This window comes from Leptodactylus fuscus, unplaced genomic scaffold, assembly GCF_031893055.1.
Source record: "Leptodactylus fuscus isolate aLepFus1 unplaced genomic scaffold, aLepFus1.hap2 HAP2_SCAFFOLD_238, whole genome shotgun sequence".
NCBI lineage: Eukaryota > Metazoa > Chordata > Amphibia > Anura > Leptodactylidae > Leptodactylus > Leptodactylus fuscus.
In genome coordinates, this window is record NW_027440261.1 from 132,300 (window position 1) to 145,304 (window position 13,005).

The following is a 13,005-nucleotide window of genomic DNA, read 5'->3' on the forward strand; positions in this document are numbered from 1 at the left end:
CTATGGGGGATAATACTGTGTGCAGGGGCCACTATGGGGTATAATACTGTGTGCTGGGGCCACTATGGGGGATAATACTGTGTGCAGGGGCCACTATGGGGCATAATACTGTGTGCAGGAGCCACTATTAGGGATAATACTGTGTGTAGGAGCCACTATTGGGGATAATACTGTGTGCAGGGGCCACTATGGGGCATAATACTGTGTGCAGGGGCCACTATGGGGTATAATACTGTGTGCAGGGGCCACTACGAGGGATAATACTGTGTGCAGGGGCCACTAAGGGGGATAATACTGTGTGCAGGGGCCACTATAGGGGATAATACTGTGTGCAGGGGCCACTATGGGGTACAATACTGTGTGCAGGGGCCACTATTGGGGATAATACTGTGTGCAGGGGCCACTATGGAGCATAATACTGTGTGCAGGAGCCACTATGGGGCATAATACTGTGTTCTGGGACCACTATGGGGGATAATACTGTGTGCAGGGGGCACTATGGGGGATAATACTGTGTTCAGGGACCACTATGGGGTACAATACTGTGTGCAGGGGCCACTATTGGGGATAATACTGTGTGCAGGGGCCACTATGGGGCATAATACTGTGTGCAGGAGCCACTATTGGGGATAATACTGTGTGCAGGGACCACTATGGGGTACAATACTGAGTGCAGGGGCCACTATGGGGGATAATACTGTGTGTAGGAGCCACTATTGGGGATAATACTGTGTGCAGGGGCCACTATGGGGGATAATACTGTGTGCAGGGGCCACTATGGGGCATAATACTGTATGCAGGAGCCACTATTGGGGATAATACTGTGTGCAGGGACCACTATGGGGCATAATACTGTGTGCAGGGGCCACTATGGGGGATAATACTGTGTGCAGGGGCCACTATGGGGCATAATACTGTGTGCTGGGGCCACTATGGGGCATAATACTGTGTGCAGGAGCCACTATTGGGGATAATACTGTGTGCAGGGGCCACTATGGGGGATATTACTGTGTGCAGGGGCCACTATGGGGCATAATACTGTATGCAGGAGCCACTATTGGGGATAATACTGTGTGCAGGGACCACTATGGGGCATAATACTGTGTGCAGGGGCCACTATGGGGGATAATACTGTGTACAGGGGCCACTATGGGGCATAATACTGTGTGCTGGGGCCACTATGGGGCATAATACTGTGTGCAGGGGCCACTATGGGGGATAATACTGTGTGCAGGGGCCACTATGGGGCATAATACTGTGTGCTGGGGCCACTATGGGGTACAATACTGTGTGCAGGGGCCACTAAGGGGGATAATACTGTGTGCAGGGGCCACTATGGGGGATAATACTGTGTGCAGGGGCCACTATGGGGAATAATACTGTGTGCAGGGCCACTATGGGGGATAATACTGTGTACAGAGGCCACTGTGGGGGATAATACTGTGTGCAGGGGCCACTATGGGGGATAATACTGTGTGCAGGGGCCACTATGAGGAATAATACTGTGTGCAGGGGCCACTATGGGGGATAATACTGTGTGCAGGGGCCACTATGGGGGATAATACTGTGTGCAGGGGCCACTATGGGGAATAATACTGTGTGCAGGGGCCACTATGGGGGATAATACTGTGTGCAGAGGCCACTATGGGGGATAATACTGTGTGCAGAGGCCACTGTGGGGGATAATACTGTGTGCAGAGGCCACTATGGGGTATAATAGAGCGCGCAGGAATGCATAGGAGGGGTCGGTTGTCAAAAGTTCGCCACGGGTCCCCACCGTTTCTGGTTACACCAGTGCCTATAACACAACACCATCAATTTAAAATCATATTCTTTTGCCTTTTAGCTTCGCTGACAGTAGTTTTTCCCGCTAGCTACAATGTGCTTGAATGTCAGAGGTCAGTACAGGAGGGAGAAGGAGGCATTGTCTAACTACGGCAACACTCTTACCTTGTAATAAGTAAAAAAAAAAGCTATGGTTATGGAAGGTCAAAGAGAAGGAGTCCTGCTAAAAACTTAGCACAGAAAATATTTTACAATATTATCTTTTTTCTCTTAGGGCCCCTTCACACGGAGGATACGCTGACTGATTTTGAACATGTAAACGTTCCGAATCAGCGGCGTTTAAAACAGATCCCATTGCTTTCTATGGGAGGTAGCATACGTGCGCTCCCCATAGAAATTAATGGGCTGCTTTTTCCCATTCATTTCTATGGGGAGCACGCGTATGCCGGGTCCCATAGAAAGCAATGGAACATGTTTTAAACGCTGCTGATTCGGAATGTTTACACGTTCAAAATCAGCCAGCGTATACTCCGTGTGCAGGGGCCCTTAGGGTATCGTGCAGGTAATAGTAATGGTGCAGACTGGACAAACAAAATATACATGATGGACAGTGGTGCTGTTTTTCACAGAAGGTACATGCTATTCTTATATTAGTACAATTCCTTAAAAGAAACAGTAGTCTGAGAGCAGTATTTTTGGAAGGGAACAACTGGGAAGTGACTACGTGGCCGGTTGGTTGGTCGAGCCAATTGAACACCATCAAAAGATCAGATTCCAATATTGAACATCAATAAAACCTTTGTGATAAATGGTAATGGATTATGGATTTATCACCATCTATAGAATCTGCCCCCATAGAGGTGACCGCGCGGCTCCCTGTACATGTATTCACCATCTGCGCTCCCTGGAATACACATAATACAGATGAGGGATTTCTGTGGTTTATTCTTGTGTCTTATTGTGGGATTATTCTGGGCTGAGCCTCGTAGTCACTATATGTTCTTCTATAGACAGCTCTATACGCAGCGTGTCAGGGGCGGTTTCACAGCTTTTTATTAATCAGTTTCCTTTGCCCAATAACCACATGTTGGATTAGAGATTATAGAGAAATATGACGATATCCACATACAAGGAGTTGTGGGTTTTTCTGTCTTTTAGGGTCAGCGGGGCTCAGGGTATTATACAATCCTGTAAATGAATATAGATATAGCAGCTATTACACTACAATGTGCAGGAGATTCTCTTATACAATATGCATATTAGGATAGATGTGACAAGATCTACAATACTGAGCACCAATCAGCTTCAGGCTGCATGTGGAATGATGGAACAATGGCAAGAGAACCTATGACATCACAAAATTCTTGTGACCTCATCGAGTTCTGAGCCTATAAAATCCTCTGCCTGCCATTCCCACAGTCTTCTTATCTGTAGCTACAGAGAAAGAGATAGTGTGCTATAAAGCAGCGATTTATTTAGCGAATCTACCTACTTTGCGTCATGGAAATCCGGGGTTTGGCGTTCCTGCCTATCCTGTGGTCCATATGGATGCTATTGGGTCTCAGTACCCTGTTTGCCGTAACGGTAATATTAGGGCATGAAACACATCCGTACATCAGGTAAGAGGGGATGGGGCGAGATTCCTGATTCTTGTTATTATCAGATTAATATTTGTATCTATTATTGTAAATGTCAGAAATAATCATTTTATTTGACTCCCTTTTTCATGTACTGCACCTCTATATCTGAGAAAGGGAATCTATCATTGGGTGTAGAGTATATGTAGGGGCAGGTAAAGGGTCGGAGGTTATTCATAACCTGCAGCCATCACATCTGCTAAAAAAAAGTGGCAGTGATTGAGTTAAAGGATAGTCAGTGGATAGTATGGGGGAGGGGAGAGTTATAGATAGGGATGAGATGTGACAATTCCACCGCTTGTGTCCTACTAACACCCAATATTTTACTCTCTTTCACAGTGCGACAGCAGCTCGGCTGCCCGAGTCCGTGATCTACACGGTGGTCTTCATGGTGTCTTCCATTCTGGGTAAGTGGAGCTTCTAATAGGGTGAAAACATCAGCACTGACCGGCGGCCATGACTGGAGATTGTACAGGTGTCTATAGAAGTGACCTATAGAAATCTCTGACTGATAACATGTATTGTCTATTACAGGAGCTGGCATCGTTCTCCTCCAATACAAGTTCATGATAATTCGGACTGAACCATCGGAGAAGCGACATCTCATAGGCCAGCGAATACTACTCGCCATAGGATGGATATCCTGTATTGGGTCCGCCCTGAATGCTGTATTTCCGGTTAGTTATCTTGTTTTATTGGAAATATTCAATCATATGTCATGTAATATAGAAAGTGAACATTGTCTGACAGTCAGTACATATATATATATATATATATATATATATATATATATATATATTTATTTATATTTAGTATAGTTTATACTGTGTTATATATCTGTAGTTTTTGGATTTTTTTAGTCTCTCCCATAGAAATCACAGTTACAGTGGCGCCCCCTGGTGTCTATAAATACAAATCATAATTAACCCTTGTCAGCCTCATTGATAACATATATCTGTATTTCCATTCTAGGTGAATGTCAACCTTACAGCTCACGATATTGGCTCAGGACTCGGTTTTGGATGTGCTGACATTTTCAACTTATGTCAAGCGATTCTCCTGTATAAGAGGTCCTTCAGCAGTCGGCGAATGTGCCATATTAGACTGGCTCTGACCTCGGTGACATCTGTACTAATGCTATTCTGTATCCTTTTATATATAACTGGTAGTAAGTGATACTGAGGGGAGGAGATTATGGCCTTATTCACATGACAGAATTTGGAGAGGAACTTGAGGTGGTCTTCTGCCTTAGATTCCTCCCCAAATTCCAGCGCTGTATAACCGGTGGCAGAGCTTCGGATTTCTGCCACAGCTTTGCTCAGAGTTTAGCCTCAGAAACAAAGGGGCTAAACAGCAGTAGTTTTGTTCTGTGGGTTCTTGTGTCTGGATCAGCTGCAGAATCCGCAAAACATCAAGCAAAGCGTTTCTTTTATCAGTGACCTTAAAAAATAAGAGGTGTCCGCCCAGGGGGGAACCATGGGTTCACAGCTTGTCCTGGACTGGCTTAGGTCAGCAAAAATGCCGCCCTCCCCGAGGCCCTGGCAAAGCGCCGCCTGAAGCGGTCGCTTCAGGTCGCCTCATGGGAGGTGTGGCGCTGTGTCCGCCATTCCTTCCTGCTTTGTAAACAATGGGGGAGGGGATTCTGGCTGGTATTTGAAGCTTATTCCCCAACTGTAAAGTCCTCCCTTGTGATTCTATTGTAGCATAGATCTGATATAACAATATAGGCAGTGCGTAAATTGGTCCCGAACGCCCAGTTTATACCGGAACAGTATAAGGAACCACACAAATACCACTATCATTGTACCCGGGGTCTTTTCAGCCCTCAATAGTATAAGGATCGTAGGGCTAGGAGAGGTGAGGGAACATAAAATCACTGTTACTTACTTCTTCTGGCTCCAGAAGGCTTCAGGCCTACTTGGTGACGTCCCCGGTTTTTGTATATAATTATTCCAGAGTTCCCCCTAAATTTTTTTCCCAATTTAGGCAGTGAATATAGGAAATACTATAATATTAGAATTCTGTTACTTTTCCTTAACTTGTCCTTCCAGTCAGTGGAGTCATGTCCAGTTTTTACCTCCATCTAATCCCTGACAACCATAAGCAGGTGAGTTTATTTCACTTTCCACCATCTTGTATTATCCATATACATCATGTTTAAGGGGATTCTATCATTGGGAAACCCTATTTTCACTAACCGCACATCGGAATAACCTTTAGAAACGGTGGTGTAACTACTGCCGTAGCAGCAGAGGCAGCTGCCACAGGGCCCGGGACATTAGGGGCCTGGTTACAGCCGCTACCGTTGCTATCATTATACTCGGGGGTCTTTTCGGACCCCCGAGTATAATGATTGACGGCCTGGGAGAGGTAAGAAACATAAAAAGCACTGTTACTTACCTCTCCACGATCCGGGCAGGCTTCGGCCTAGTCATCTGACGTCTCATGACCCCGGCCTGTGTCCTGGGTCATGTGACGTCTGACGTCATTGAAGATGGACTACTTCGGAGGCTGACAGTGTAGGAGCCGGGAGATAGGTGAGTAACAGAGTCTTTTTTATGTTTTTCTTCCCCTGGTTCTCTGATTATTATACTCTTGGGTCTGAATTGCCACTGATTAGAAAGACTATTCTTCTCCTACCTTTATTTTTCTGCTCCGCGCCGCCGTTTTGGATAATTTTCTTATTTTTTCTTTATACAAATGAGTCTTCAGAAAGCACAGATGGCGTTCCTCCTGTGCTCAGAAAGTGCTGGGGTGTCCCCTCTGCTCAAGGCACACGCTCCTCCGAATATCCAGCGCCGCCTCTCTCTTCTTGTGCTGATGCCTCTCCGCATCATCAGCACCCGCCGATTCAAATCCTGCACATGCTCAGTTGCCTCTGTCCAATGTGAAATGGCAGAGCTGACTGAGCATGTGCGGAATTTGAATCCTGAACACAGAATCGGCAGGTGCTAATGCTGCGGAGAAGCGACGCTGGATCTTCGGAAGAGCGTGTGCCTTAAGGAACAGGGGACGCCCTCAGTGCTTTCTGAAGACTCGTTTGAATAAAGAAGAAATAAGAAAAGTCTCCAAAACGACAGCGTAGAGCAGAAAAATAAAGGCAGGAGAAGAATAGCCTGTGAAAATAGGGTTTCCCAATGATAGGATCCCCTTAACAGTAAAATGGAATCTCTTGGTGGATAAGATTTCCTTCTATCTCAATCCACAGCAGACAATGGTGAGTAAATCCGGGCACTAATATCTGCTATTCTCTCCTTCTCTTCTGTAGGTCATCTCTGATGCAGGCATGGTGGTCGAGTGGGTTCAGATGTTCTGCCTCGTAATTCAACAACTGACCAATTATACAGATTTCCAGGTGAGTAGATGTGTGACGTGTCTCATGTGCTCCACATATGTAGAAGATGACAATTTCTCCCTAAAACAGAAATGCCCACTTCACGTATAAATTAGATCTATATTCATAAGAGCGTTTCTGATGTGAAATATTTTCTTTTTTTCCTCTCAGCATTTATCTTTAAGGTTGTCCCGAGAAGGTGTCTCCATCAGCCTGAGAGAACCAGCCCAGGACCCTGAAAACCCCTAATAAGACTCCGGGGTAAGATAAAGGAAATCACTGCAATGTATTCCTGCAAAAGACATCGAGCTGGTGAGTCTATTTATCACAACCATTGACCTGTATGTAGGTCTATACTGGGGGGATATATACTTCAGGAGGACACACATTGGACAACTGCACAATACTGGAGAGCTGGAAGGCCCTCTGTACTACACCACACCGGACAGCTGATAGGTCCTCTATAGCAGGGATCTGATAGGTCCTCTATAGCAGGGATCTGATAGGTCCTCTATCGCAGAGATCTGATAGGTCCTCTATAGCAGGGATCTGATAGGTCCTCTATCGCAGGGATCTGATAGGTCCTCTTTAGCAGGGATCTGATAGGTCCTCTATAGCAGGGATTTGATAGGTCCTCCATAGCAGGGATCTGATAGGTCCTCTATAGCAGGGATCGGATAGGTCCTCTATAGCTGGGATCTGATAGGTCCTCCATAGCAGGGATCTGATAGATCCTCCATAGCAGGGATCTGATAGGTCCTCTATAGCTGGGATCTGATAGGTCCTCCATAGCAGGGATCTGATAGGTTCTCCATAGCAGGGATCTGATAGGTCCTCTATAGCTGGGATCTGATAGGTCCTCCATAGCAGGGATCTGATAGGTCCTCCATAGCTGGGATCAGAAACCTTTGAGCATCCAGCTGTTGTGAAACTATACTTCCCATCTTCACAAGCCCAGAGGTTACTGAGCCCAGCTCTATAGTATACTATATAGGAGTGTGGACGGTCCCTGTACATTATACCACATAGAGGTGCTGACACGTCCTAAAATTGGCTGCATCTGTGTTAAAAGAGTAAAAAGGTGCAATGAGATTACAAAGAATCTCCTTCTTTTCTGGGAACACGCACTATATACATTATCATTATTTTTATATCCGCCACCCCACAGTTGTATAGTATATATGTATGTATGTTATGAGCCGCTTCTTACACATGTGTATTTGTCTTCTTATAGGAGTAATCGGCCGATAAGTCTTTCTTCGCAGAATCTAGGACAATCCTTTCTCCACTGATGTGCATTAAACCTTTTTAACGCACCTTTATGTTTTTCTGTTATCACTGCTGTGTGTCTACTTTCTGGTTTTAAACGATGGGTTAAAGCAGTCTTTCTCAAAGTGGGCGATAACGCCCCCTTGTGGGCGCTGGAGGCCTATAGGGGGGCAGTAAAGGGCACAGAGAAGATTGGTGGGGCGTTGAAGCAGTTTAGGGGGGGCGATGGCTAATTTAAAGGGGTGGTATCATAACAATCATTGGTACTATTCCGTTATCGGGCCAGCAGCAGCGCAGTTCAGCAGCAGCTTTCGGGACAGCAGTTCAGCAGCGGGAATTACAATGACATCCGAGGACTGCTGGCCCGATGCTTGTGCCCAGTAACCAGTACATCGATGACCCCCCTCCCCCATCCTTCTCCTCCTGCCAGTGCTGCCCCCCAGCTCTCCTTACATCTTCCCCGTACCCTCTCCCCGCCACACGACTAGGCCTCACCTCAGCGCTAGTACCGAGACCGAAAGGAAAGACACCGGGGCTCAATCCAGGCCCTGACAAGAAACACGCCGACTATAGGAACGGTGAGCTACAGCGAGCCGGAGGGACAAACTTTCTGCAGCGTCCGGCGGCTATCTAGTAGCATTCATTGCTCAAGATTTACGGTGAGGCCTATTACAGGGAGAGGGTACGGGGCAGATGTAAGAAGAGCTGGGGGGCAGCACTGGAAGGAAGAGGAGGATGAGGGCATCGATCGATGTACTGCCTACTACACACAAGCACGGCCTCTATCATCGGGCCAGCATCGGCTTAGTCATGTGGCGGGGAGAGGGTACGGGGTAGATGTAAGGAGAGCTGGGGGGCAGCACTGGAAGGAGGAGGAGATGGAGGGGGGGTCATTGATGTACTGGCTACTGGGCACAAGCATCGGGCCAGCAGTCCTCGGATGTCATTGTAATTCCCGCTGCTGAACTGAACTGCTGTCCCGAAAGCTGGTGCTGAAATGCGCTGCTGCTGGCCCGATAACGGAATAGTACCCAATCATTCTATCTATACTGCTGGTTAATGTGGATTTAAGACTTTTCCTAAATACACTGCTTCAGCAAAACTGCTTTGTTTGTCCACTATCTTACTTTATTCAATTCATTATGGACACTAGCACCTGGCCCCCTGCTCATTGCTGAGGGAGCCACATGACGTAGCTCCCTGCTGTGTGGGGTCTGAGTGTACGGAGCCAGCCTGTGTCTGCACCACACATACACATCACATACACATCACCTAGCTCCCTGCTGTGAGATAGAGGGGGTGTGGGGTGTGTGTGTGTGTGTGGAATAAGTGCTGCTTTCTTATATAAAGCAGTCGAAATCCTACTGGGCTAAAGGACCCGGTCTCTCTGTTCACTAGGATAAAGCTTTATTATATAGAGCAGGCTGCTAGTGGGCAGAGGAGCCAGGTCCTTTAGGAAACTCCGTACAAGGTAAATCCAAGTCTACAGGACCTTTTGATGACATCACAGGCCCTTCAGTCATCCCATAGGATCACGCTATTTGGTGGGCGGAGCTACACGCTAATTTGGGGGCGGGGCTAATTGATGCGAGCAAACAGGAAGAAAGAAGATTTTTAGGCAGCTTAGAAGGCAGATCATTCCAGCACATTTTAAAATTGGAAATACCGGACTGGGTGTTGGATCCTTTTTCAAATATCAACACAGCAGGATTACCCCAGCTGGAAGAAGAACTCATAGAACTGATAACGAACGAGGAAATAAAAATAAAGTTCAAAAATGGATACCAGGAATTTTGGCTACAAAAGCCAATCCCGTAATTGTACCCTGGATTGTGGTCCATCGTTCAACGATTTTTGATAGCATTCCCATCATCGTATTTGTGTGAACGTGGACTGTGGCAACGTTGCTAACTAAAAAGAGAAATCGGTTGCAGATTACCGAACGCGGTGACTTACGGCTGTTTTTGAGTAAATTCGAGCCTGATATTAACAAACTTGTTAAAAATCATCAAATTCATCCTTCACATTAGATGAGTTTTAAAATTAAAAATGAAATGTTTGTTTTAATAACATGAATAAAAGTTTTCCTAATATTATAAAATGGTGTTTTACATTACCCTCATCAGAAAGTCTTATTTTCACATGACACACATAATTTAATTATTAACATAATGACTGCGATTGTGATTCTTAAGATGTAGTAAAGTGAAAAAATTTGGGGGGGCGCTAGAAAATAATTAATTCTCGAAGTGGGCGGTAGACAAAATAAGTTTGAGAACCTCTGGATTAAAGCATTTAAGTTTTACCTAAAGAAGAGTGTTGCAGACCTTCTCCTTCGTGCATTAAACCTGCCAAACCTGCACTGAATGTCCATGTAGATTCCAGCACCGACTATCCAGGGATTCATTCCGATCGCCATATTTGGGGTCAGAAAGGAATTTTTTTCCCCCTAAACTGAGGACAAACCAATACTTGTTCCTCAGGGGGTTTTTCGCCTTCCTCTGGATAACCATAGCAAGTCATTATTAGGTTGAAAATGAAATCCTTATTTCACCCATACTTGCTATGTAACCATTTGGACATGTCATTTACAATATGGTGCCAATAAGAAATACTACTGGACAAAGACTGAAGCAGCTGTGGATGTGGACTTCGAGAGGTTAGCGTCTTGTGTAGAGATGAGCGAACAGTGTTCTATCGAACTCATGTTCGATCGGATATTAGGCTGTTCGGCATGTTCGAATCGAATCGAACACCGCGTGGTAAAGTGCGCCATTACTCGATTCCCCTCCCACCTTCCCTGGCGCCTTTTTTGCTCCAATAACAGCGCAGGGGAGGTGGGACAGGAACTACGACACCGGTGACGTTGAGAAAAGTAGGCAAAACCCATTGGCTGCCGAAAACATGTGACCTCTAATTTAAAAGAACAGCGCCGCCCAGGTTCGCGTCATTCTGAGCTTGCAATTCACCGGGGACGGAGGTTTCCGTCCAGCTAGCTAGGGCTTAGATTCTGGGTAGGCAGGGACAGGCTAGGATAGGAAGGAGAAGACAACCAACAGCTCTTGTAAGAGCTAAATTCCAGGGAGAAGCTTGTCAGTGTAACGTGGCACTGACGGGCTCAATCGCCGCAACCCAGCTTTCCCAGGATCCTGAATGGAATACACTGTCAGTGTATTCCCGTATACCCGATATATACCCCGATACCCGTTCCAACGGTGTGCCCCCCCACCTTCACCCCAGAAATACCCTGCAAGTCCCCTAGCAATAGAATTGGGGCTATATACACCCACAATTTTTACTACTGGTATACAGTGCCATTGTCTGACTGGGAATTCAAAGAATATATTGGGGTTATAAATACCCTCATTTCTTGCTACTGCCATATAGTGCCAGTTTCTGACTGGTAATTCAAAGAATATATTGGGGTTACGTGCACCCACAATTTTTACTACTGGTATACAGTGCCATTGTCTGACTGGGAATTCAAAGAATATATTGGGAATACAAATACCCTCATTTCTTGCTACTGCCATATAGTGCCAGTTTCTGACTGGTAATTCAAAGAATATATTGGGGTTACGTGCACCCACAATTTTTACTACTGGTATACAGTGCCATTGTCTGACTGGGAATTCAAAGAATATATTGGGAATACAAATACCCTCATTTCTTGCTACTGCCATATAGTGCCAGTGTCTGACTGGGAATTCAAAGAATATATTGGGGTTACGTGCACCCACAATTTTTACTACTGGTATACAGTGCCATTGTCTGACTGGGAATTCAAAGAATATATTGGGGTTATAAATACCCTCATTTCTTGCTACTGCCATATAGTGCCAGTGTCTGACTGGGAATTCAAAGAATATATTGGGGTTACGTGCACCCACAATTTTTACTACTGGTATACAGTGCCATTGTCTGACTGGGAATTCAAAGAATATATTGGGAATACAAATACCCTCATTTCTTGCTACTGCCATATAGTGCCAGTGTCTGACTGGGAATTCAAAGAATATATTGGGGTTACGTGCACCCACAATTTTTACTACTGGTATACAGTGCCATTGTCTGACTGGGAATTCAAAGAATATATTGGGGTTATAAATACCCTCATTTCTTGCTACTGCCATATAGTGCCAGTTTCTGACTGGTAATTCAAAGAATATATTGTGGTTACGTGCACCCACAATTTTTACTACTGGTATACAGTGCCATTGTCTGACTGGGAATTCAAAGAATATATTGGGAATACAAATACCCTCATTTCTTGCTACTGCCATATAGTGCCAGTTTCTGACTGGTAATTCAAAGAATATATTGGGGTTACGTGCACCCACAATTTTTACTACTGGTATACAGTGCTATTGTCTGAGTGGGAATTCAAAGAATATATTGGGGTTATAAATACCCTCATTTCTTGCTACTGCCATATAGTGCCAGTTTCTGACTGGTAATTCAAAGAATATATTGTGGTTACGTGCACCCACAATTTTTACTACTGGTATACAGTGCCATTGTCTGACTGGGAATTCAAAGAATATATTGGGAATACAAATACCCTCATTTCTTGCTACTGCCATATAGTGCCAGTGTCTGACTGGGAATTCAAAGAATATATTGGGGTTACGTGCACCCACAATTTTTACTACTGGTATACAGTGCCATTGTCTGACTGGGAATTCAAAGAATATATTGGGAATACAAATACCCTCATTTCTTGCTACTGCCATATAGTGCCAGTTTCTGACTGGTAATTCAAAGAATATATTGGGGTTACGTGCACCCACAATTTTTACTACTGGTATACAGTGCCATTGTCTGACTGGGAATTCAAAGAATATATTGGGAATACAAATACCCTCATTTCTTGCTACTGCCATATAGTGCCAGTGTCTGACTGGGAATTCAAAGAATATATTGGGGTTACGTGCACCCACAATTTTTACTACTGGTATACAGTGCCATTGTCTGACTGGG

The 13,005-nt window shown here is 45.1% G+C and overlaps 1 protein-coding gene across 1 annotated transcript; it reads left to right on the forward strand.

Moving 5' to 3' along the window:
• The first annotated feature begins 3,285 nt into the window (after window positions 1-3,285).
• Window positions 3,286-7,005, forward strand: LOC142187435 (DNA damage-regulated autophagy modulator protein 1-like). Its single transcript, XM_075261611.1, has 7 exons — window positions 3,286-3,404; window positions 3,762-3,829; window positions 3,957-4,099; window positions 4,395-4,566; window positions 5,474-5,529; window positions 6,691-6,777; window positions 6,928-7,005. Exons 1-7 carry the CDS (start codon window positions 3,286-3,288, stop codon window positions 7,003-7,005), a joined length of 723 nt encoding a protein of 240 aa, XP_075117712.1.
• Window positions 7,006-13,005: the final 6,000 nt, after the last annotated feature.

Coding starts and splice junctions, on each gene's coding strand:
- LOC142187435 (XM_075261611.1), top strand. CDS start 3,286: ATGGAAATCCGGGGTTTGGCGTTCCTGCCTATCCTGTGGTCCATATGG. Junction 3,830..3,956: donor CATGGTGTCTTCCATTCTGG/GTAAGTGGAGCT, acceptor TGTCTATTACAG/GAGCTGGCATCGTTCTCCTC. Junction 5,530..6,690: donor TCCCTGACAACCATAAGCAG/GTGAGTTTATTT, acceptor TCTCTTCTGTAG/GTCATCTCTGATGCAGGCAT.